The sequence below is a fragment of the Papio anubis genome, chromosome 8 (genome assembly GCF_008728515.1).
Source record: "Papio anubis isolate 15944 chromosome 8, Panubis1.0, whole genome shotgun sequence".
NCBI classification, from domain to species: domain Eukaryota; kingdom Metazoa; phylum Chordata; class Mammalia; order Primates; family Cercopithecidae; genus Papio; species Papio anubis.
Genome location: NC_044983.1, coordinates 128,292,269 through 128,318,542, shown reverse-complemented (window position 1 = coordinate 128,318,542; position 26,274 = coordinate 128,292,269). Strand labels below are relative to the sequence as shown.

Sequence of the window (26,274 nt, the reverse complement as noted above, 5' to 3'; positions counted from 1 at the left end):
AAAGCCAAGGAGAGGAGCTTCTGAAGGAACCAGTCCTGCAACACCCTGATCTTGGACTTCTGTCTCTAGAATTTTGAGAAAAATCTCTCTGTTGTTTAAGTCACGCAGTTTACAGTGCTTTGTTATAGCAGCCTGAGTAAACTACTAAATCCCATTCATAGAGAAGGAAACTGAAGGTCACAAAAGGTGAGGACACTTCTCCCACATTGCAGAGTGAGCAGGTGTCAGGGATGGCAGCTCCCTGCAGATCTGGAGCCCATCTCATGGTACCACACAGCCTTCCAGCTCCCAGTTCTGGCCCACAGCTTATTCCAGAAAAGCATTCTGGGTCCTTGGCATCCCTTGGGTGCTCTGTGACTGGACCCATCTTGGTAACACAGAGCTAGAGTTTAGTATGCACTTACTAAGAGCCAGGCACTGTGCCGGGTGTTTACAATGAGGCCTCACACAGTTCCATGAAGTTGGCAGATTCTTATTATCCACATTTTACAGATGAAGACGCAGAGGCTTCGACATGTTAAATGGCTTGCCTGAGATCACACAGCTAGGAGGTAGCAGAGCTGAGGGTTTGGAAGTAGGCTGACCCTATTACATTAGAATCGTGTGTCTGAGCTGGGGATCTGAGGCCCCACTTCAGGCCATGGGATATGCAGGCACCCAGTAACTCATGCTCCATCCAAGGTCCTGTGTCCTTGTGACATCACCACTCCACGTATGATGGTCTCAGACAGACACACAGATGTTTCTACAAAGAGGTCCCCTCACAAGAGCAAACACTGCCTGAGGACCTGCCCCCATAAGTGCTGTGCTAAAGGTTTTCGCCTAGAGTGTATCATTTGATCTTCCACCCAAGGAGGTAGAATCTATGGTGAACATAAGCACCCCACTCTACAGCTGTGAAAGCAGAGGTGCAGAGCAGTGGAGTCACTCATTGAAACGCCTTACAGAGAGGAAGGGGCTGACCTGGAGTCTCTTCCTCTGTGACATTCCAGCTCAGATGTCACCACTTGGTGGTTGTGGATTCTTCAAATATGAGGTCTTTTTAAATGCCACAGAGAAAGACCAGCTTGAGTGGTCTTGAGTTCATTTGTCCTCTTCTGTGGGACAGATCAGTGAAGGGGCCCTGTATCTCCTCCTAAAAGTACCCTGACTCATCTTTATTGGGTAGCTCACCAACAAGGGAAAAGGCCATTTGGCTTGTGGCTGCGAGGCAAGGGCAAAGCACAGAAGGAAGGGGCAGTCCTCAGCTCCTGCCTCAATGACAGCCACAGGAAGTGTCCAGGAGGCTGGCCCCTCCTGCGCAGGGCCTGTCACCTGGAGACCAGGTACCGCCCATCTGGACTGAGGCATCACTGCTCCTCCCCCAAGGTCAGGATGGAATCCGAACAGCCCAAGGCAGAAAAAGCCAAACTCTCTGTTACTGGGAAATGCCCTAAGGAGAAAGAGCACTGGCTCTGGAACACAGCAACAGGGATGAGCCTCCACTCTGCCCAGCTGAATATGCTTACGTGACTCACTTAGCCTCTCTTAGCCCCAGGTCTGCACCTTTAAGATAAAGGTAAATATATCATGCTACATTTTTCTGTTGATCAGTTGACTGATTGATCGATCTATTAATCTATCTGTCCTCCTAGAGTGGATGTGAAGACCAATAAAATCACAGATATAAAAGTGCTCTTTAAACTGCAAACAACTTCCACAATCTTCTTCCTGACACTGTGAAAAAAACACACACTCATGGTCACCACTCACTTGTTCTAGCCATGAGCTCTGAGGACCAACTGACCAAGTCCACACATCACTCACTAGCTGAGTGACCTTAGGCAAATCACCTAACCTCAGCTCAGCAGGCCACAGAGGAGGAGACCGGACTCTGCTGGCCACAGTGGGGACATTGGATTTCTAATGGGACAGTCTTCAGGGCAACCATAGCAAGTGCTTCTGAACTCACCACATTCTGAGGGATGAACACATTGAGATACAAACAGTCTTCACTGACTCCAGGAGACGTGGATGTTCGGGTACCTGGCTGCCAGCAGCTGGCCCTGCAGATACAGACTGGGTGACTTCCAAGACATGCTCCATCGCTACCCCTCCCCACCCGCCACCATAATCAGAGCCCACTACCCCATTCCAAAGCCTGCCATCCCACCAGCTCTGCAGAAATTAGGCAGCTTCAGGAAATGGGAGTGGCAGTGAATGGAAGGAATGACAGAGTGCCCACCACTCTCTGGCCACTGGCCTGTGGAAGAACATTCCCCAGAGACAATGCATCAATTTAGAGAAGGCTGCTGATGCAACAGCTTGAGATAGAGAAGATGATGATGAAAACCACTCAGGACCTTGGCCCTTCTTTGCTCCAAGAGTGCAGACTCTCTTCTGGAGGGGGTGACCTACCTGCTTTCTACACCAGTACAGAGTCCTGCAGTGCCAGTTTGAGCATCTCCCAGTATAAGAGCTGAGACTACAGCTGTGATCATGTCTAATGGCAGCACAATGGTCATCTACCCAATGAGTGACTTGGCTCATCACCCAATCCTCACTAGCCCTGGACTACAATGACCCAAGCTCTCAACTACTCTCCACTCAAAACCTATGTGACTCTATCACGTCATCTGTCAAATGGGTACATCCTAACATGGTAAGGCACTTTAATTCATGCATATTTGTTATTTTTGTTTCCCAGCAGTGGAGCAGATGGAAATCCATGCCTTTCCACTCCCACAGCCACCATCCTAGCTGAAGTCCTTATCATCCTTTTCCTGGAGTACTTCAAGAGCCTCCTAGCTCATCACTCTATCTGGTAATGGGCCCATGGACCTGCTCAGCAGCCAGCCATGGTGGTAGTGGGTATGGGGGGTACAGCTGCCTGAGGATAGAGCCATGGGGTACCTGTTGGGAAGGAGATTCAGGTGGGAAGGAGAAGAGCAGCAGCAATAAGTGCTGTTTTCACAGGTACTCTGAGTATGCTTTAATTAGAAAAAAATCACAATATTGTTCTTCAATATGCTTGCTATTTAAAGTGATATACACATGGAAAAGAGGAAAATGAAATTTTCGATGAGGAAAGAAGATAGGATATGGGTGCTTTAAAAAAACTTGCAATTTTGTTCCTAGTGGGAAAATTTTCATTAGCTCATTTACTTTTCCTTCAATGCTGTGTCTCCCAGCTTCATTAAGATATGATGTGGCCAGGAAGCAGAGCTTGGCCACTGCAATACCGGTGCAAGTGATGTGTGAACCCTACTTCCAAGCTTATTTCATGGGAACTTCTCCTGTCAATTCTTTTACAGCCTCTCTTCCTGGATCAATATCTGGGGGACCTTGGAAGATTCATGGTGAAGAAGTCAGAGCCTCCATCAGCCTGGGTCCCTGAATCACTGCATGGAGCAGCGCATACAGGCCCCTCCATCACCAGATGGGCTTTACATGAGCAAAACAGTGTTAAGTCACTGATACGAGGAGTTTATCTGTCACAGCACTTAATGATACCTTAGCTAATATATTCCATCCTCCATACATTGCTTTATCCACAATGCACTGCTCTGCTACTGAGTCCCAGTTAGGTAGATTAGAATGGAGAAGATTTCTCTGAGTATTTACCAAGATGTGCTCCACTCAACCCATACCTTGGCTTGCTGGCATCCCAGGAGCCTGTCCAGTTCAAGGGCTCTGGTGCCCGGAAGCGCCTCTCTGCCAGGGGCGGGGCAGCATATGGAACTCCAAGGAACTGGTCCACTTGCTTCCATGAGGTGCCCACCTGAATGGCCTGGGACCTGCCCAGCAGGCGGCCATGGGTGACAATGAGCACAGAAGGTACAGATGCCTCATAGCTGAGCAGAGAGATTCCTATTGGGAAAGAGAAAGGGGTGAGGAAGGGGAGAGGCCTCAGTGAGTGCTCTCTCCACTGGCATTCTGAATGTGCTTTCAGCAAAAGAAAAATCACTGCTTTTTGTACCTTGAAAATGTCAGCCATTTATTCAGACCCCTACAGCTTAAATCCAGTCAGGTTTTCAATGTAAATAAACAAACAAAAAATTGGCAAAGATAGCTGATCTTTATTAGGTACCGAAATGCACAGTATGCAGTGCTAATCCCTTCTATACATGGGTCCAGGTCCAGCACCCCTTACCAGCACCCTGGGGCCTTTTGAAAGAACAGAGAAGCAAACAGCACCCAATCCCCTAGGGAGACCTGGAGTGAGGCCCCACCTTTAAACACAGCCATCATTTTTGTGGTGAGATGTGTGGGTTACTCATCCTGAGAGAGATGAGTAAAGAATAGAATTTCTTCAGCCGCCCCGTGTCAGATTTTGCCACCAAATGAGTTAGCTGCAAACTTATCAAAAAAAAACAAAAAAAAAACAAAAAAAAAACACAACACTTTTAGGACTTTTGGATTTCAGAATTGCAGTGTAGGGCTCACAGGCCCACATTTACATTTCATTAGTGAGGGAATAGATGTAGAGGTGGAGGCCTAGGGCCTGCTAGGATCACAGATGATATAGGGTGATGTAGGATTCAAAGCCACACCTTTCTCAACCCCAGCTCTGACCACACCCCATGCGCAAAAGGTTGGGACCAGTTCAGAGCTTTGCCTCTCTCTGCGTCACGGGTGACCTGGGTGCCCCAGCCTGCGAGGCCATCCCGCCCATTTTTTCATGTCCAAATCCCTCCTTGTCCACAAGGCCAACACTGGTGCCCACCCCGCTTCGTGCAACACTAATCGCCAGCGACATTCATCGGTTTCTCTGTAGCCCTATCTGGTTTCCTTGATGACATTTTCTTTCATTCATTGGTTGATCCGGCAAACTTTTGTTGGGCCCAGGCTCAGTGCCAAGTACTGTTTTCAGGAACTTAAGACAGGCCTGTCTGATGCCACACAGGACTCAAAGCCCTGCACAAAGGAAGCAGTGAACACTCATGGAGAGATACTTCAAGTGTGTGTGAGAAGTCTCTTATTTCTGACACGTAGATTTGGTCTGCTCAACTCCACTCTCGGCTGATTGAAAGACAAAACCTTTTTGCTTTTTCTGCAGCTCCTTCTATAAAAATATGTATCTATTGCAGTGGTGACTAAACAAGACAGTGCAGAGAGGAGGCAGACAGACCTGCAGACAGACCAAGAGGTGGACAGGCAGACAGAAGTCCATCTACTCTGCATCGTATAGAGATTCTTAACTGGAAGTAATTTTGCTCACAGGGGACATTTGACGACATCTGGAGACATTTTTGGCTGTCACAGGGGTCAGGGAGAGATGCCACTGACATCTGGTGGGAGAGGCCAGGGCTGTTGTTATACATTCTACAGTAGGCAGGACAACCACTGCTCCCACACATATACAACAAAGAATGCTTCAGCCCCAAATGTCAGCAGGTTCTGAGGTTGAGAAGCCTGGGTATCATGTCTGTCCTTGACTTCCAGGTCACTGAGTGTCACCATGGTGAATTGGTTAAGGAGTCAAGCATATCTGGGTTTTATGCTTATGGAACAGCTAGTTATTGGAAAAACTTTACAGTCTTTCTGCCTATGAAATGGGAACAACAGTGTCTCCTACAACACAACAATGTCAGGAATAAATAATAATACCTGTAATGTTCCAAGCCCAGTGCCTGAAAAATGGCAGAAATCCAACACATAAGTAAATGAATGAATGAATGAGTGGAAGGAAAAAAGGAAGGAATTGGTGGGGGTGGGGGGACACAGGAAGAGAAAAAAAGAGAAAGAAGAAAAAAAGAGCAAATGAAGCCTTCTCTGTTGCAGAAACATTGGAATATGAGTTAGAACTCAAAATGGAAACTTGGGCTGGAAAGGAACAGTTGCTGTTTTTTAATCTGACTTTAATCACAAATCAAGGCTGATGTTACTCCCACAGTTCCTCCTCGCAAAACTTCCTGTCACAATCATAAATCAAGGGGTCTTGGGCAAGCACTCAGGACTGTGGCTGCTGAAGTGCTGGAACCTCATTCTACTATGCAGCAAACAACCACATTTTATGTACGTGGCATCATCCACAGGCGGGAGCAAAGCCAGAACAAATATAAAGGCTGAAGAATTTCCGGGGAATGCAGGCCTCCTTTCCCATGGCAGTGGTATTCAGTCTTCCCTTCAGAGGCTGCCCAGTGAAGCTCCAACTCAATGAGATCAAACATGGGGAAAATGTTAGATGTGAGGTTATCTCTTTCAAATTCTTTAGCAGAAATGATAGATTCTTTCTAGAATACCCACAGAGGCCGCATGACTACCTGGGTTAAGAAAATTATCTGTGGCCATGTGTATCAGCTGGAAACAAATAATGTCTGCGTGAAAGTTGAGACACCTGTAGATGCATATGTGCACACATCTTCTTTTGGAAGTGAGCATTTCCTATTGAGTTTTAGTCATGCTGAAGTAATAGAGAAGCAGTCTAATTTGTGTTTTACAGAACTCAAACCTCAATTTAAGTCATTTTTCAGCAGAACTACCACACAGATTGGCTACACTGTTGTGAAATATAGTGTCAAAATCTATAATCCCAGCACTTTGGGAGGCCGAGACGGTTGGATCCCTTGAAGCCAGGAGTTCAAGACCAGCCTGGCCAGCATGGCAAAACCCTATCTCTATTAAAAATACAAAAATTAGCTGGGCATCATGGCATGCATCTGTATTCCCAGCAAGGCATGAGAATTGCTTGAACCCGGGAGGCAGAGGTTGCAGTGACCTGAGATTGTGTAACTGCACTCCAGCCTGAGTGACAGAATGAGACTCTGTCTCAGAAAAAAAATCTACAAAGCTTGACTAAATAATATAAATGTCCAGATAAAGAGAGGAAAGACTTGCGATTGAAGGCCTGACAGCTCATCACATAGCATTCTCAGGTCTGGAAGACACTCTTGTGGTCTGAAGGCTAAGGTTGAGGAGGGGGCAGAAGAGGAAGATATCTCTGGCATCAAGACAGAACCAAAGGACTGTCAATGCTCTAGGACAGCATGGGGCCAAATCTGCTGCTACTTGGTTTTGTAAATAAAGTTTTATTGGAACACAGTCACATCTACTGGTTTACATGTTGTTTATTGCTGCTTTTATGCTATAATAGCAGCTGATTAGTGTTAACAGAAAAGTATGGTTGTAGAACCTTGCTCTAGAAGACAAGATGGCAGATGTAGCTAACAACTTAGCAGTCAATAATTTCATTCAATAAACATGTCTAGTTGGGGAGGGGCTCCCCCTAGATGCCCAGTCCCTGTTTCCTGTTCTACAACTCTTAGCGGTCTTACTTAGTGATGGATCTATGGCTGCTCCCTCTTGCCTTGCCTGGAGCCCCAGAACCAACACAGTATCTGACATGTGTTTTAAAACTAAACTCAGCTGGAACAGCTTCTCTCTCCAAAGTGTTTATGATGCGATAGTTAGGCTGCATGGCTTTGTGGGAGAGGATTGCATGTTAAGATAGGTGATCTGGCTCCAAGTTCCAGCTCCATCATCACTAGCTGTGTGAAATCACAGAGTTAACTTAAATTCTCTGGGCTACAGCCTTCTGATTTCTAAGACAGAGATAAAGCCCTTATCCTGCCACCACACAGGATTAGTGTGAGGACCAAATGAGATAAGGCTGGTGAAAGATCTCTCTAAACTATAAAACCATAATAAAAAGTGGGCTCTTTAGTTATTTTACTAAGAAACTCCTCAAAACCAAGATGGCTCTATAACTCAAAGGAATAAATGAATAAAAGTGATACAGAAGTAGGAATTTTTTCTACCTTCCTTCAGTCTACCTCAGGTGAGTGCCACCTAGCCCAGAACTTTGGCCAACAAAAGCCACTGTCCTCCAATTCACCATGTGTTTAAATAGTCCCTTCCAGCCAGGCCCAGTTTCCCAGGATGGCTGCAAAGGCATAGGCTTGGGCTTACCTGGCTTCCGATAGATGTGGGTGGCCTCTTCACGAAGCAGAAGTCGGCAGTTCTGGCCCTGCAGACTATATGTGCAGCTGTGAGTATCAGCATAGAACATACATCTCACAGCCCCAGGTTGGGTCTGCAGAGTGGTGATGAGACAGTCCTCATGTTGGGAACATTCTGCAGAGAAGAGGGAGAAGAGTGATGCTTGGGCCTCAGAGATGTTACTTCACTCATGCATCCATCCAGTCATCCATCTAACCATCCACTCATCCACCCTTCCATCCATCCATCCTACTATCCAATCATGCATCCATGAATCTATCCATCTATCTATCCGTTCATCCATCCACCCACCCACTCATCTACTCTTCCATCCATCTATCCTTTCATCCAATCATGCATCCATGAATCCATGAATCCGTGAATCCATTCATCAGCCATGCAATCACTCATTTATTTGAGCACTACAATAAATCCTAAGCACTGTACCAGGGGATGGAAATAAAATGGTAGCAATGGGAAATCCAACCCTCTGATCAATCTACTTTCCATGCAGCATTAAGGTCTTTTTTGTTTATTTAATTTATAAATGTGCTCTTGTTATTTCCCTGCTTAATATATCTCCATGGCTCCTCATGGGCTTAAGGATTATCTCAAACAAGGGTCTCCATACTCCAGGCTTTATCTTCAGCCCTGTCTTCCTCTTCTGTCCTTCAATGCCTCCTCAGCTGGCACCATACCGACTGTTCCACCAGGGACCATGCCCTTTCCCACGCATGTCAAGTTCTGCACTAGACAATTTAAACTATATGACACTCAGTCCTAAGAACAGTTCTGAAAAAGTGCTGTTTCATTTGATTGGTCAGGTTGTTGACAGCCTAATGGCCCTATTTATATCTCAATTTCTGTGAATGGTACCACCCAGACATGTGCAGTGCATAACCTGCATATCTGTACATGGTGGTCCAATCTGCAAGATATCCATAGCTTTGTGAATATTATTATCCAACCTTGCAGAGAAGGAGATTCATGGAATTCATAGAACCTCAGAGGGGGTTAGAATCTTGGCAAGGGTATAAATGTTATCTGATGTCTGCCTCTTTCAGAAGCTAAAATTCTTTGTAGAACATTCCCATCAAGTGGTTACCTAGTTTTTGTTTAAATACCACCAATGACCAAAAACTCTCTAAAGGAATTATGCATCTGTGGGCAACTTTGCCTATTAAAAAGTTATTCAACTGCATTGAAAAATGTCTCCTAAAATTTGAGTTTTACCAAAACAGTAGCTCTTAGCTGTATCCCACTGGCCAGACAAGTGTACTTCCTCCTCACCACAACAGCCCACCTGCTATCTGAGGTCAGCTGCCAGAGCTGCCATGCATGTGCATCTTTTCTGCCTCAGACTAACCCACTAGATCCTTCTTCTGATCTTCCTCTGACCTGGGTTTATGTCCCTGCTCTTCTGGCTGGCATATTCCCTTGGACACCTTGGCTGCCCTGTGGAGTAATGAGGAAACTTCACCCAGGTCTTCTTCCCCAGGTTAATCCCTTACTTCCAAGCATCCCAGGTTATTGTGGTGTGTCATGTGTTTTTCTAAGGTGAGGATCTTGAGCAGCACTTGCGTGAGGTTTTGTCCCACCCTACCTGGGGGTTGGAAACTCCCCTTACCCGACAAACAGAGGTCTCGGACAGCAGAGAAATTGCTGGTGGCAGCAGTGCTGACATGGGCAACATCAAAGTGCCTAATGGATGGATCAACAACCACTGAAGAGAGGGCCAGGGACTGCCACGAGTCCAGAGAGACTAGGAGAGAAGGCAAGGGACAGTTACATGCAGTTGTCACCTGGTGAGTAATAAAGACAGCCGTGTATTACCCAATATCCCCAAAGGCAGCCTCAGGGGCATCCTCCTCATGGTCTCCATTCCTGTGCAATCCTATAGCTTGATCCGTCTTTCCATTCTACAAGTAAGTGTTCATTACATTATTAATGAGCCAAACTCTGTGCTCAAGCCTAGGAATACAAAGGTTGAAAACAGAACGAAACAAACAGAAAGCATGGCTGTTTCTATTAAGCAGCTCATAGTAGAATAGGATACAAGTTGAGAAGAAAAGAAAAACATTATGATATAATTGTTACAAAGCAACAGTTAGAATAATACCAGGTAATAACGATACTAACAGACATACCAGGTTAATCATGTGGTACTATGTTCAGGTCTTTACAGACACTGTATCAGTTGCTATCAGTTGCTTTCTGTAGGGGACACTGTGGGGTACCCTCCAGACCCCCTGCAGGACTGAGACCCCACCGCAGGACCAAGGCTCTCATTTCCCTAACTGTTGTTAAGCTGATGGCTGGCAGCTCCCAACTGAGTCTCTCTCCAAGAATTGCCTTTGATCTAAGAGAACTGCCTCCCCTTCCCCAGAGATAGCCTGCATCCCAACACTGTCCATGTGGGTAGACAAATGTTTGGACCCCCAGCCTCAAGAAGGAACAAATCTGAAGGGCCAGCCTAACTTTAGAGCTCACTGGAAGATCAGTGGGGCGATCATTTGATTTGCATCAAAGTTCTTCTTCCTCTGGCCAATCCTGCCCCTCACTTCCTTCTATATCCCAAGCACACTCTGCACCAAGCTTCTTGCATGCAAATCTCCATCTGAGAGTCTGTTTCTCAGAAAACCCCAGTGAAGACATCTTCCTTTAAATATGAAGAAAATAAGACACAAGAGGTTAAAATGACCAGCTTGTGAGGGCACTGTTCCTGCTCAGTGGGACAGGATTGGAGCTGGCCTTTCTATCTAGTGAAGCTTGTGCCCTTCAACTGCTCTCCGGTGCTGCCTCCCCAGTCCTGTACATAGGACATGGCTGTCTCAACACAGGGGAGGGAAGCACAGGTGTAGCAGCCACAGAGATGGCTTGGGCAGAGGTGACGAGGTGAGCTCATCCCACCTGGTGCAAGGGCCATGCCCAGAGCCAGACTGAGTGAGGGGGATTCTGAAGAGTGGGCTTAAGTTTCCACTTAAGTTTCCACTGAGACAAAGGACTGTGAGTCTAGTCAATGGACATATCATACTTTCCACAAATAACACTGAAGAGTCTGAAAGGCTGCCTCCCAAGATAGGCTTCCATGATCATTTGGAAGTGCTGATTCCAGAACACCCCTGGAGAGATGTTCAGCGGGGCATCAGTGATCATTAATAAAGAAAATATCTCTCTCTCTCTCTCTAACATACACACACTTTCTTGCTTCTTTTGTGTTTTCTTCTTTCCTGTTTTCTTGCTTCTTTTCCCAGAAGACCACAGTAGTGTGTCCTTTAATAAATATTTGGTAGCATTTACCTTGTGTTAGCAGAACACTATGGCGATCTCGAGCATAGGATTTTGAAGGTTACAAACCATATTCACTTCATCATCATGTTTGATCCTGACAGCACCCAAATGAGGGGTTGGGTAGGGGCTCTAGTGCCTCTTTCACAGATGAGGAGTCAGAAACTCAGAGAAGTTATATGACATTTTTCAGAACACGGAGCTGGAAAATAACTAGGCCAGAACAGAATTAGACATCTTGGCTCTAAGTCAATGCTCCTCCTATCCCGTCTGAGTTTCCTACGTAGCTGAGCACCTTTTCCAGAACATGATCCCCAGGTATGAAAGGGTCTTTGCCTTTGATAACACCATGCTCTTAGCTATACAGGGAAGCTTCTAATTTTTATCTTAAACCTGTCTTTGACAACCAGCACATTGGTGGAGAGTTCACTAAAATTAGACTGGTAAATAAAGTAGCAAAACAATCTAGTGCCATGTTTTGGTTGCTCAAGCTGCTATAACAGAATACCATAGACTGGGTGGCTTAAACAACAAACATTTATTTCTCACAGTTTTGGAGGCTGGAAGTTTGAAAGCGGGGACCAACATGATTGGGTTCTTGGTGGGGCCGTCTTTCTGGTTGATGGATAGCTGTCTTCTTGCTGTATCATCACATGGCAGAGAGCAGAAAGAGCAAGCTAGCCCTCTGTTGCCTCTTCTTAGAAGGGCACGAACCCCGTCATGAAGGCTCTCCACCCTGATCAGCACCCAAAGGCCCCACCTTTTAACAACATCCCACTGGAGGTTAGGGTTTCAACATATAAATTTGAGGAGGATGCAAGCATTCAGTCTATGACATGTCTATACTTTTTTACATAAAAACAATAAAGAAAAAATAAGAGAGAGAAAAGATTTATCCAGAGAAGTTGCCAAATAATGTAACCAGTTTCACACAGGCCTGGCAAGAGGAAGGTAAACCTCCATACTCTGTCCTGGAGCAGTGGGTACCATCCTAACACTCAGGAGCTGAGTCTTCCTGAACTTGGGACCTGGATTGACTGCAAGAGATGCTGGGTTTTCATTTTGTTAAGCATCCTCCACATGTTGCTATTTTCATGGTCAATATAAGGGGCATTTTTGCAATGGCACCAAACTGAGCTGCATATTTTTAGAGAGTGAGAACACTGCAATTTTAGAGAGGCTCTATGAAAGGGTTTTAGGGATAGACTCACCAATTATGGTCTTAAAATGGAAGCTTTGGCCACACTCCGTGTTTAGGTTGATGTCTGGGAGAAAGCACTATAATTAAAGAGTGAATTTCATCTCCGAGTGAAAGCCAGTTCATCTGTCGCCATTCCAGGGCCCGGAGCCAAGTCCTGCCATGCCCTCCACCTGCCACTGTCCCCAGGCCTGCATGAACCCCTGAAGGAGCCACTGCTTTTGTGCAGAATCCAACATCTGGGAGGTCCACAAGCATCTCATGGAAATTCTGAGAACAAACTCTTTGTGGAGGCAGAATGATGATGAAGCAGGAAAGTTGGGGCTCTTGGTAGCATTTTGTGAGAGTTTACTATTTGCTAGGAACTTGCAACACTGCTGCATTTAGTATTCACGATAACCAGTGAGGTGGGTACTGTCACTGTCCAAGTTTACAGACAAGGAAACAGACGGTCCAGTAATACACCCTTTTGCTTAGCCAATCGGCTTAGCCAGTGTTAGCATGGCTAATTAAGTGGGTGCCAGCTAGGGCTGGAGCCAGCTCTTGCAGGTACAGAACCCAGAGTTAGTACATCACAGACTTCCCCTCCAGAGGAATGAGGTGGTAGCAGCTTCCAAGCTCACCCAAAGTGCCTTTTCCTAAAAAGCAGAGTCTATGGTTTATTGATTCATTTTTATTTTTTTCATTTTTCTATTTTTAGTTCATAGATTGCAATGCTAGTGTCATTTATTTTAAAATATAATCTCTCATTTAATTCAAAATGTATGCTTATTGCATCATAAGTACTTATCTATAAGGGAATTTATTTTGGTGGGTGTTTCTCCTTTTCCATAAATTTCTTTGCAGATCCTGGCTCTACCCCCATCCTGCTTAAACCATAGTCACTCTGTATTTTATCATCAAATGATGAAAGTCTCTCCACATTATTTTGTTTTATAAAAGATCTCCTTGGATATTCATTCTTTTGGATAAAATTTACCATTTCAATGTTCGAGAAAACTCCATTAGGTTGTTACTTGGAATGATCTCAAAGTTAAACACTAATTTTGAGAGAAAAAATTTTAATTTGAATGTTCTTTAATAGCATTCTTAATATTTGATGCCATTAAAAATAGAATGTGGTATTATTCCATTATATTTTCAAAATGGTTATTGTTGACATAGAGAAAAGCTATTTAGTTATGTGTTTATATTTTCTAACAGGACACCTTACTAAACTCACCATCAATAAAACTCACAGATGTGGGTGAGACAAAACTGGTTCAAGATATTCTATCCTCTTAGTGGGGTTTGGGCCCCCTTTATTGACCCAGAGTGGCCACCTAGACTGCTTTGTCTAAAGATTCGACTAGAAGATTCCTAGTTCTCTGTCACAATACTTCAGGCTCCCTTGACACTACTTTCCTTAATAAAAAAAAAAAAAAAAAAGAACTTCTAAATTAGACATCTTTCCAATAAATATCTCATTAATATATGCCTACGCCTTTAATTGTCTTTAATTCCATCATAAAAATTATAAACTCAAGTCCTGTTTTTATAGTCTAAAATTATAAAGTTCTATCCTTGTCTAAAATTATAAGTTTGAGTTCCATCCTAAAACAAATCCTGATCAGGGTAGAGTCCCAAATAAAATTTAGACTTGAGTTCTCCAAAAATGAAGCTAACACTAAAACTCTGCATCCACTAAAATACTCAATCTGGTATAATTCTAGTTTTTGTTTGTCTATCTGGCTATATTTTTGGTCTATGTAACAATATTTGGCCCAAGAAAAATTAAAGACTTTAATGGGCACAACAAAAGCCTTGTAAAAAAATCTCCAAACTAATTGATCTACATATTCAATGGAAACAAAAGGACTCCATAAACTTAAAAAAAAAATTAAAAACACATAAAAAAACGTACAAAGTCAACTCTTGTGTTTTCTTCCATCCCCGTCTCTCCTCCCCCTTCTCCCGGTCTTACTCCTCCTTCCAGCTCTACTCCAGTCCCATGACATTTCAGATTTAGCATAAAAATAAAGTACATAATTTTAAAGGCCTAAATTAAAAAGGCTCTGTCTTTTAAACTCTGCCTGCTTTACTAAACTCTTGCAATAAAAAATAAACCATCCCAAACTAAAACAAAACACCAGACAGCCAACTTCCAGTCAACACTCCAACAAACATCTCCCTGGGTGACAGGAGTTCACTTAAAAAAAATTAACATGAAAATGGCCAAAATAAAATTCTCAAACTTTAAAACGTGCCAGGTTTTCTGAGATTCCAACCAACTACAGGTTATGGCCCATTCTAATACACATTTTAAAACCACAGGCCAAATCACATTAAAAAATTCAAGACTGAAATCATGATTCAAAACACCTACAACTAAAAAATTAACATTTCGTCTTTTAAATTATTTGTCTATCTAGTTTTTCCTGTTTAAGTCTACCGACTTTTCTACTAATATCAAAATAAAACTGACTATTCATAATATTAATAGGCTCTTTGTTGCATGGTTACTTTGAAAACAGTACCAAAACTACGTTCCGGTCTAGCAAGTATATGCCTCCACAGGGCTGTAGTTTGGGAACCTGTGATATTAACTAAGTCAGCTGTGTATATTTGTTCTTTCAATTGTGTATTCATTCAACAACTGTTTACAGGCCTCCTTTGACACTTCAGGACTGTACCTGACAGCCAAAGGTGGCAGCCTGGAAAAACAGTCTAAGAAGCCAAAACAAGACGATTCTTACCGTCCATCGTAGTTCTCGAACTTGGGTGAGCATCAGATTCTCTTGAGAAATGTGACAAAAATTCCAAAGTCCAGGCCCAGTTTTCACGTCAAAGAGCCTGGGCCTCTGTAGTCTATTAACTTTCCTGGTGATTCTGACACACATCCAAGTTTGAAAATGACTGTGGTCTCTAAGATATCCTTTTTGGTTTTGGTTTTGTTTTGGCCATGGTTGCTGGAGACACAGCTTAGGCTAGTGAAGAGACAGTTCTGAGTTCTAAACCTCACTCAGCTTGACATGTTGTCCTCAGGCAAGTCCCTTAACTACTCTGAGCAACTCTAATCTTAAAGATCTTTGGGTTACGTATTGCCCTTGTTCATGATCTCTAATAAGCATAACGCCTCTCAGTAGATGACACATGGACCGTTGCCTTTGTGGGGTAAATTAATCCATCAGCACCTTTGCTCTGAGGCCCTTGGATCCAGGCCTCAGGAAAGGAGTCTTTTTCCTCCAGAGCAGGGAGAAGATGGAGTAGGAGGGAGAGGTGAGCCAAGAGGAAAGCCAAACAGGTTGGCTCCTGCAGAGTAACTGTCCTGCCTGGTAAGAAGAGATGCCCCTCCATGCTCACTGGCATGCTCCCTAGTGGTATGAGACCACACAGCCCTCTGTGCACCTCCCCGGGAGCCAACGCTGGTTAGAGAATAATGTCAGGGTCCCCTTATATTGCCAGAAACCAGAGAAGAGTTGAATACACCCAGCAGCTGACACTAACAATTGGCTATGAGTGTATGTCAAAAATGAGACACAGTAAAGCAGCCAGATCACGCTGTGTGACTTTGGGCAAACCACTCCCCTTCCCTGAACCTCAGTTTCCTCACCTGTAAAATGGGGATATTAAGAGACCGTCTCTCCTAGGGTCATAACCACAAATGAATGAGTTACTAGATGTGAGCTGCTGCCCAGGGGAAATACTCAGCAAACACAGCCACCCTCACCATCTCTGGGTCAAGCTACTTGGCTCCTGATGCAGTTTGGACACCGTCATTTCAAAATGATGGGGCTCTCAGCCTGGATGGAAGTACCAGGGGTGTTCTTTAAGGGGCACAGGAGCCCAAACTACTGCCAGTGATATCCCCACCAAGTATCTCACTCCTGACTTCCACCCGATCCCTCCTCCCCTCGTCCCATTGTCCCCCTGTCCCCCTGTCCCAGGGCAGCTTGCTTCCTGCCCAGGAGGGCCTCCACAGTCTCTCACCTCCTGTGTAGTGTGTCTGCCACTGCCATGGGCAGGGCCTCAGTTTGCGCGGGAAACTTGCTGCTGAATTGCAGCAACATCTATAAACATCAGCGTTTCAAGTTTTCACGAGCTTAGCATGTCCCAAAATGAAGCCATTACTGTCCCCCAGTGCTCCTTTTCACTCCTACATCATGTTCTTTCTTTCCTCAGGGAATGTTTCCACCACTCGCTCCATTGTCCAATCCAGAAAACCTATCATCCTTGCTGCCTCCTCCCAGTGGAGTCTACGTGCTCAGCCCCTCTGGGAACTGTCTTTTTCTTTTCCACCTGGTTCTGGCCTCATCAGTTTCACTGCAGTTACCACATAGGCTCCAAACAAGGGCCTCCTGATCATGAGTCTCAGTCCGCTCAGGCCATTCTCATGCTGGTGCTGGGATAATCATTCTAACATCGCATCTAGTCACAGCACTCACCACTTATGGTCCTCCAGGGTACCAGGCCGACCTGTGGTTGGCAGGGTCGGTCACTAGAGCTGCATTGCAACCCTCCACTTCTACAGGGTGGTCCTGGGTGCCCCCTACTCTCACCCACTCACCAAACACAACACACAATCAGAAGTGAAAACAATATCGATTTACTATGTAATTTCAGTGACTTATGTTAACTCGCATTGATCTTCATAACAGAGGGGTACACTGAGGCACTGGAGGAAAGACCACAGGATACTCCCCCAGATCATAGACACACCATCTAAGGTTACAGAGGCATCATTCAAGGTCACAGACGCACCCCCAGGGTTACAGAGGCACCCCCAAGGTTATAGAGGTAGCCCCAGGTCACAGGGCAGAACTCAGCTGAGGTCCTACCAGCAGGGCACAGGGACTGTGCTTTTCTTCTGCTGTGCTATAGTCTTGGACCTCCTCATTGAGGTGGTAATTGACAGATCAGCCCTCATTCCCAGCAGCTAATAGGCACCTTCCCAGCCCTTATCCAGCCCCACAGCATGGTGGTTAAAGGTCTTGGTGACTCTTTCAGTGAGCACGAGTAGCTCACCAGCAGGCCCTATGACCTTGGAGGAGAACATGCCCTTGGAAGTAAGAGGCCCTGCCCCTTCCATGGGCAGAAGAGCAACAGTGGCCCTGAAGGAAGAAAGACTCATCAAGGTCACACAGCCTTTTTCCTCTGTTACCAGATAGACTAGCAATGAATGCTACTGTCTGTTTAGCAGGCTGGAAGTGCTTGAAAAGTCATGTAAAGATTATCTGGTTCCACCTAATGGTACTCCATTGAGATGAACAGTCCTAACCCTATTTTATAGGAGGGAAAAGTGAGGTTCACAGAGGGCCACTGACTTTGCCCAAGACCAAACAGCTGAAAGGCAGCAAGTCAGTATTTGCACCCAGGACAGCCCTATGTGGTGATATCCCGCTGCAAAACAGAGCTGCTGGGGGGACAGGGGCAGAGGAGAAGGAAGAGTCTGGGAGGGATGATGGGGCAGCAAAGAGGCAGGAGGCAGCTTGGGTCACCCCACAACCTGGAGGCAGCATGGCTGCAGCCTCTGCATGGGCGGGCCTCTGGGTGACATGGAGGCACTTCTATTCCTTTCTAGAAAGCACCATATCCCCTTTTTTAAAGCTTAATTTTTATTTTTAACTGACAAATTATAATTATACATATTTTTGGGGTATAATATGAGGTTATGATATGTGTATATGATGCAGAAGAATACTTTTTTGAGATCTATTGCACAGCACAGTGACTATAGTTAACATATTGCACATTTCAAAACTACTAAGAGAATCAATTTCAAATGTTCTCACCACAAAACAAAAAAGTATCCGAGGGATGGATACGTTCATTTGATTGATTTAATCATTCCACAATGATTCCCTTTTTTAATGGATACTAAGTAGAAAAAAAGTTATGCTAGAATATATTTGAAATTTTCCACTGATAGAGAATCATTTTTAATTCTCCTTCCTTCCTTCCCTCCTTCCTCCCTCCTTCCTTCCTCCCTCCTTCCTTCTTTATTTCCTTTCTTCTCTTTGTTTTTTAATTTCTTCCTTCCCAGACATCAAAGGAGAAAATGTTTATTTCAAGGTTTGTTTTCAGCTGTTAAAAACTGCCAAAAAGCCTTTCAGCTGGAACCACCATCTTCCAGTAATTAGCCAAAATGACAAACACAAAGGGAAAGAGGAGAGGCACCCAGTATGTTCTCCAGGCCTTTTGGAAAACATGGAGTTGTTCGTTTGGCCAGGTATAGGTGAGTCTGTAAGAAAGGTGATATTGTCGACATCAAGTGAATGGGCACTGTTTAAAAAGGAATGCCCCACAGGAGTTCCCATGGCAAAACTGGAAGAGTTTACAGTGTTTCCCAGTGTACTGCTGGCACTGTTGCAAGCGAACAAGGGCATGAGTCTTGACAAGAGAATTAATGTGAGTATTGAGCACATTAAGCACTCTGGGAGTCAAGATAGCTTCTTGAAACACATGAAGGAAAATGATCAGAAAAAGAAGCCGAAGAGAAAGGTACCTGGGCTCAACTGAAACGCCAGCTTGCTCCACCCAGGGAAGCACACTGTGTGAGAACCAGTGGGAAGGGCCAGAGCTGCTGGAACCTATTCCCTGTGAGTTCATGGCATAGTAGGTGTTAAAATAAAGTAAAAGACCTCAGACTGTAAAAATGTTTCTCTTCATTGAGTAGAAGTGTGATGTCCTCTCCCCCAGAGAAATATTTAAAGCGAATTTTAATTGTGTCTGAATTTATTGTGTAATGTCTTCGCTATTCAAATTTAATGTATTTCTTGCTGAAAGATGTGAAGTGGCTTATTGAGCAACAAATTAATTGCTTAGAAAGTGGCCAGATATTATTTATGAAATGTTTGTACTGGTTTAAAGATAGCCCCATTAAATCATCATGGAAGAAATAAAATAATTTACATTAAAAATGGCCAAAAAATTTACACATCACTGTGGGGCTACATGCACCCCGCAGGCAGAGGTCTGCCGCTCGCTGGCAGGTAACCACAGGTGAGCTTCTGCTCTGGCCATTGCCTTTCTCATTTGAAAAACAGGTGGAAAGTGCCTCCAAGCATTTTTGTATCAGATCCAAGGGCAGAAATGTCAAACAGTAGCAAATGTCTGACACTGTCTCCAAAGTTAAAATAATCACAGCCCCATCCCATTGAGTATATAAAAAGATCGCATGACTTTCTTAGGACTCATCAAGGATAAAGATAACAGTGAGTCTAAGCTCCAAGGCATCCAAAAGCCTTCAGGATCCTCACCCTTCTTCTCGCAATCAAAACCAAGAGGAATTTCTCTCAGCTCCTCAGTACTCATCAAGTGATTGCTTCTGAATATGAAACAGCTGGGAAATAGAAGAGGCAGTTTCCACACCTGCACAGGCTGGCTGGGGTAAACCGTGACATTCTGAAACTTTCAGGCAGGAAAAGCCTTTCAGGCCCCAGAAAACCTTCATGATCCCTGTGATACGCAGAATAGAAGCAACTGGAAGCTGCCTTGGAGGCCTGTATGGACACAGGGCACTTGCTGGAAGGAAGAGCCCAGTGCACATCTCAGCCTGTCGTCATCGGACGGAGACCACATTGAGATATCCTGCTTTCTCACCAGAGACCATTATTCAAGTGAGAACCACGTCATAGTGGCCTATATTTGTCCTTAACAGCATTTATCAAAGACCAGATGTTCCTTTGATAACAGAAGGAAAAGAAGACAAAATAAAGACATCCTTGTAATTTTGTGATTATTTGCAGAATGAAAATGGGAGGAGAGCTGCTGGTTGGTTCAGCATTTCTCCAGGAGAAATTCTTTACACTTGCAGCAGACACCCCTGGGCCTCTTTTAACATTCAAAACCCTAGAAAAATACCCAGACATCGTGACCTCTCCATTCAGCCCCAAATACCTACTTTTGAGCTCTTCAGTGAGCACACTTTCATCTTTAACTCTGCAACTCAGTGCTTAGCAGAGGAGTGACAGTAGGTGTCATGGGTTGATCTGTGTCCCCCCAAAATTCATACATTGCAGTCCTAACCCCTAGGTCCTCAGGATGTGACCTTATTTGGGATAGACTCTTAACAGACATAATCAAGTTAAAGTGAGTTCATTAGAGTAGGCCTTAATCCAATGGTGGTTTGGTGTCCTTAATAAAAAGGGAAATTTTGATAAAGACACTTGCAAAGAGGGAAGATGGAGTGAAGAGGTGCAAGGAGAGGGTGCCACCTATAAGCCAAGGGGAGAGGCTGGGGACAGATCCTTCCCACAGGGATCTTGGAAGGAATCAACCTTGTCTACACTTTGATCCCAGACTTGCAGCCTCCAGAGCTGTGGGAAAATGATGTCTGTTGTTGAAGCTACTCAGTTCGTGGTACTTCATTATGGCAGCTGCAGCCAAGTAACAGAATGAGTGTGCACTCGGTGAGAGCATCCACTCACTGATTCACAGAGGGCCTGCTCTGCCCCAGTGCTGCTCTCCAGCATAAAATGCTCATCATACTGATACTTCCCACCCTATCGCATGCACATATTCAAATGGCTCATAGGGTTGAAGTATCTCCTGTACAAAGCAGCGCAGACAGAATGCAATGTGCTCCATGTGCTGTCTCCTTGCATCCACATGCAGCTGTCCAATGTGGCTCTTCTGGTCACTCCTGTTCTAAGAGGTGGCATTGCACGTTTTAAGGAAGGACCACTCTGGGACACTGCCTGGCCAGATCCCAGCTCTGCCTCCTGCCAGCTCTGTGACTTGGAGTAAATTATACTCTAAGTCTCAATTATTGGTCTTTTGTTTTAAATTGTGAACAGAAACAGTTTTACTACCTGAACTGTAAAGCAGAGCTTCTCATACAGCAAGAGTCACAGTTTGCTACTGATCCTTCCAGCCTGTGCGAGGGCAAGGGGTGGAGGGAGCTAGGGTTGGTCCCATCTTCCCATCTGCTTACCCCAATGAGTCATGCAGTTGTCAACATCTCCTGTGTGTGCCACGGCATGATAAATCAGGAAGCTCTGGGCACAGGCTCAAGGCTGAATGGAGCCATGCAATGCCTGCAAACTGCTTGGCACTGCCACACTCACTAACATTTGTTAAGGATTTGACCTCCCATACATCAACCTGCAGAGCCTGAGCTCTCGCCACTGTCTGCATTGTTGAATGCAAGATGGCATCCTTGCCGTCACTTGTAAAACAGGGCTTTTTCAACCAAAATTTAATATTAAGAGTGAATATTAATAATAGTGATGTTACAGTTGCTACCGCCTCATCTTCCTGGAAAGAAATGCTGTCACATCAAGATGGTCCCACAGGGGGATGTAGGTCTGGTTGTGTGACCCAGGAGGACCAGAAAAGACCCACATAAATGATTGAGGGACACGGAAGGAAGGACAGAGAAGATGCAAGCCTTCAGGACAGGGGTCAGTGAGCTTCTTCTGTAAAGAGCCAGATAGTAAATATTGTAGGCCTCACCAGCCACATTTGTTCCCAGCTGAATATTCTTCTATTTTTTTGCACCCCTTTAAAAATGTGATAGGACTATTCTTCACTCCTAGGCTACACAAAAACAGGCTGCAGGCTGCAGGCTGCAGTTTTCTGACCTCTGACCCAGAAGGCAGATATGAGACACAGCATGAACCCAGTCGTTATGCACCTCAGTGGGTGGGGAGTCCACACGTGGGAACCAAAAATCCTACTGGCAGCTTGACAGGGAGTTTGTGTGCTTTTTCCAGGAATAAGGAGCAATATAAGGGATGACATCTGGAAGGCAAAATATTGTAATTTTATGACCTGCTGATAGTGGTCCTTCCTAACTGGGGAAATGAATGTCCTTTTGCAAAATAACGAGGAGAATAGATTCTAGTTTTTAAAAAAATTATTCTTATTTGATAGGATGAAAGGGCAGTAACCACATACCTTCCCCGAGTCAAAAAGCAGAATGCCAGCCCACCTGTCCTCTCTGCACCATCTTGGTCTTTCTCACTCTGGTCCAGACTACTGCTCACCCTTCTCTCTGAAACCAACTCACGTTGTTGCACTGCTACCCCCTGAACCTGTCTCATCCTTCCCCAGCCTTCTGTGTCCCAGAAACCAGGGTCCTTACCATGACTGTAATGTCCCCTCCTTCACTCTGGGCCACAGTCCTGGTTCCTGGGATCCCAACCCTCTGACAATGAAAACTTCTAGTCCTTCTCATGATCCTTAACTGAGAATGCCTGGTGATTCTCCCATACTCCTCAAGTCCATTGCCACTCCAAATCCTGCTAAAATCCTTAGTGGTTTCATCATCTTAGGGAAAGTAGAAGCCCGTTTGAAACTCTGGTCTCAGTTTCTTGTCTGCTTCAATACCAGAGACCTTCATTTCCACCCCATTACAGCCAATTGCCTCCATGATCACACCCCAAACCCTGCCATGGCAATGAATTCCATCACCATTTAAATTGTAGTTTTCCTAAGCAAGCACTTGCTGATATGGACCACAGTTTCCTTTCTTTCCAGCACATTCACACTTTAGCCCACTCACACCAGCTCTTTAATTTCACTGTGATTTCTATTCTCCCACTCACTCTATGGTATCCATGCTCACTGGTTCATCATCCAACCAAGACCTCCCATTGGTCCATTATCTCAGCTTCCCTTTAAGCAATGTCCTCAATTCTCTTCCTCCCAATGGGACTAACCCAATGGGCTGTCTTTCCCTGCAGCTTGTCTCAGTCTGCTGAGCATGGCCGAAGAAATTTCCCATGGCCACAGCTGAACACACAGGTGCCTTTACAACTTGTGGACCTTCAGCTTCAACTGATTCCTGGCACAGTTTGATCAATTGGTCCCCTCTCTTCCATTCCTTGCAGCCACTGTTTTCAGTGCTTGCCATTCTCAGGCCTAGACCTCATCCATCCCCTTCTGCTCTCAGCCAGTGCCTGACTTCTGGCCTCCCAGAGCAAAGAGGGGCCATCTGTCAATATCTCCTTCAGCTTCCTTCCCCCTCACCCCCTCTATAAGCCATTGCATCTTTCCCTCTTGATTTCTCCTAATACAGAAGAAGGGTGTCCGTTGGAAGTCAATCCTTCCATCTGTGCTCTAGAGCTCATTCTTCCTCATGTCTTCAGAGGCCTCCATCTACCAATTACCCCCAACCCAGCCCCACTCCCATTCTTCCTATAACTTTAGTGTGTCCCTCAACACCGACACTTTACTTTTTGCGTAAAAACATGCTGAAATATCCCCCTCGTAAGAACAACACTTTAACCCAAAGTTCCTCATCTTATGGTCTGGGTTTCAGGTGACCCATTTCCCTAAAAAATATAGGGAAAATTTGATATATACGGTGGAGCATACTATTTTTAATTCATTGTCACAAGTAGTCTGTAACTGAAACATGATTACCAGCTAATGTTCCACAATTTTTTTTTTTTTTTTTTTTTTTTTTTTAGCTGTCAATCTTCTTCTCTGACTTTTCATAGCCAAGATGCTTTGGAAAAGTTTGTAGTTTCTACTTCCTCAAATCACTACTGTTGAGTTTCCTTCCTCTTTACTCCACTGAATTTTCTTCCTTTTTTTTTTTTTTTTTTTTTGAGACGGAGTCTTGCTCTGTCGCCTAGGCTGGAGTGAGTGCAGTGGCACAATCTCGGCTCACTGCCAGCTCCACCTTCCAGGTTCACGACAGTCTCCTGCCTCAACCTCCTGAGTAGCTAGGACCACAGGTGCCTGCCACCATGTCCGGCTAATTTTTTAAAACATTTTTAGGAGAGACAGGATTTCACCGTGTTAGCCAGGATGGTCTCGATCTCCTGACCTTGTGATCCGCCCGCCTCGGCCTCCTAAAGTGCTAGGATTACAGGTGTGAGCCACCACGCCCAGCTAATCCACTGAATTTTCAAAGGACTCTTCATGACTAACCCAATGGACATTTCCAGTCTCCATTTTCCTTGAAGTGGTGAATCACATATCCCTGGCCTGGGTTCCATGATAGCAAATGCCACCAGTGTGCCTCCCCTGTCTCCAGCTGCTCTTCCTAGAGTCTCCTCCTCTCCTCAGGGGACTGCCCTTGACCCTTACTCTTTACATCTGACATTCTCCATGGGTGTCCTCATATCCCTACAACTTCAAATACCACTGACATGCTAATGATCACCAAACATAACCAGGCTAGACCCTCTGCCCAAGCTCCACGCTTATATATTCAGTGCTTACTGGACACCTCCAAGCAGATGTCCTCTAAGCTCAGCATGTTGAAAACTGAACACATAATCTCATTGCCACCCACAACCACATTCTTCCACTGGTTCCCCTCTTACATTCTTTATCTTGGAACTGGCACCACCAGCCATGGGGCTGCCCAACTCAAAACCCTAAGTCTTGTCCTTGATTGGTGCTCAAGTGGACTAAATGTTCATCTAGAAAGGACACTACATAAGGAAAGTCTGAATAAATATCATTTTAAGTATAAATTTCAGATTATAAGTGAATATTCTCCCTGTGGCAAACACACTCCATCTAGGTTTGTAGCAAACAAACAAACAAAAAACATAGTGCCTGAGTTTCCTTGAAATCTATCTCCTGCCCTCTTGCCTACCTCTCCAATTTTATCTCTCATTAGTCTGCTTCCTACCACCCCACTCTCACAGCTGGTAGTCTGTCAACACACTCTGTGTTACATGACTTTGTACACTATTAGTGTGAGCAGCACTATTGACTTACAAAGTTAAGTCAGTTTACTTATAGGATAAATTCATATCATCCTTCAAAACCCAGCTCAGATAATCCACTCTGAAATCCCCTTCTACAGCCGCCTCCTCCACCACCATCGCCTCTAAATGCCTACTTCTTCTCCTCTAAATGCCTAGATATGTTTACTGTTCCACTAATGAACTGCATTGCAATTTGCTCATTTTTAAACCTCCCTGTTATATCATGAGCTCCTTGAGATCAAAGACTGTGCTTCAGTTTCACTGATTCTCCAAGACCTATAATAGCAAGGAAAAAAATATTAACAATAGAAAGAGTAATGTGGTTGTAGTTTGCATTTACTAAGTGTTCACTATGTGCTAAACAGGAACAATAGTACTATTTTTTTCACAAACCGCCCTAATCCATAAATATGTATTGAATGAATTAAGTTAATTAATAAAGGAGTAATAGAGTACTAATTTATATCTGTATGAAGATTAAGACTATTATTATTCACATACTACAAAACCTCTGTAAATAATTATTGAGTCAATTAGTTAATAGATTAGTCACATAGGAAGCAAATAATGGGAAGCCGATTTAATAAAATCTCACCTCTACGTGGTGTGTTCTAGTTTATAAAACACTTTTATTTACACTGCAAGAATTAATAACTACATCATCCCATGCCTTAATTACTATCATGCAGAGGGCTGAACTGAGGCTCAGAGGTGCTACATAATATGGCCAAGATCACAACTCGTGACCGGTGAGCCAAACTGCCAGGGATTTCATCCAAACTACTCCCTCTCAATCCCCACTGCCCCACAGCTGCCACCTCCTCTGTATGACTCCACTGCAGCCTCATAAAGTGGTTCCCTGTGGCTTCTCATTGCAGGCAGAAGTTTCCAAAGACGTCTGTAATGGCCCAGCATCTGCTCAGTTTATGAGCTTATGTGTTGGTGAGTAACCATCTTTCATGTTGCTAACTTCAAAGACGCTACTAGGGAAATTTCTAACTAAGAAAAAGTCATACACACGAAACCAGACTTGGATCTACATTCCTTCTATGTCCTCACGACAAAGTACTAAGTTCATCCCCAGCAAAATTCCTAGCAAAATTTCAAAGGCTCAGAGTGAATCTGATTTCTCTCTAAGAAGTTTGACTCCCAAAAAGTGGACATCCCCACCAACTTGCCCAAACACAAAAGCTACATGGAGAGAGTACAAGAATT

General features: G+C 44.5%; 1 protein-coding gene across 3 annotated transcripts in view; it reads right to left on the bottom strand.

The window, feature by feature from the left end:
* TG (thyroglobulin) overlaps window positions 1-26,274 on the bottom strand; it is a 273,445-nt gene that overhangs the window by 116,043 nt on the left and 131,128 nt on the right. For 2 of the 3 annotated variants that reach the window (XM_031669772.1, XM_031669774.1), the window contains exons 36-40: window positions 12,420-12,473; window positions 9,548-9,682; window positions 7,891-8,055; window positions 3,630-3,849; window positions 1,952-2,045 (exon numbers count right to left, since the gene is read on the bottom strand). In XM_031669772.1, the coding sequence (XP_031525632.1) occupies window positions 1,952-2,045; window positions 3,630-3,849; window positions 7,891-8,055; window positions 9,548-9,682; window positions 12,420-12,473 (668 nt within the window). The remainder of the gene's footprint in view (window positions 1-1,951; window positions 2,046-3,629; window positions 3,850-7,890; window positions 8,056-9,547; window positions 9,683-12,419; window positions 12,474-26,274) is intronic. The other variant, XM_031669773.1, reaches the window with a different exon arrangement.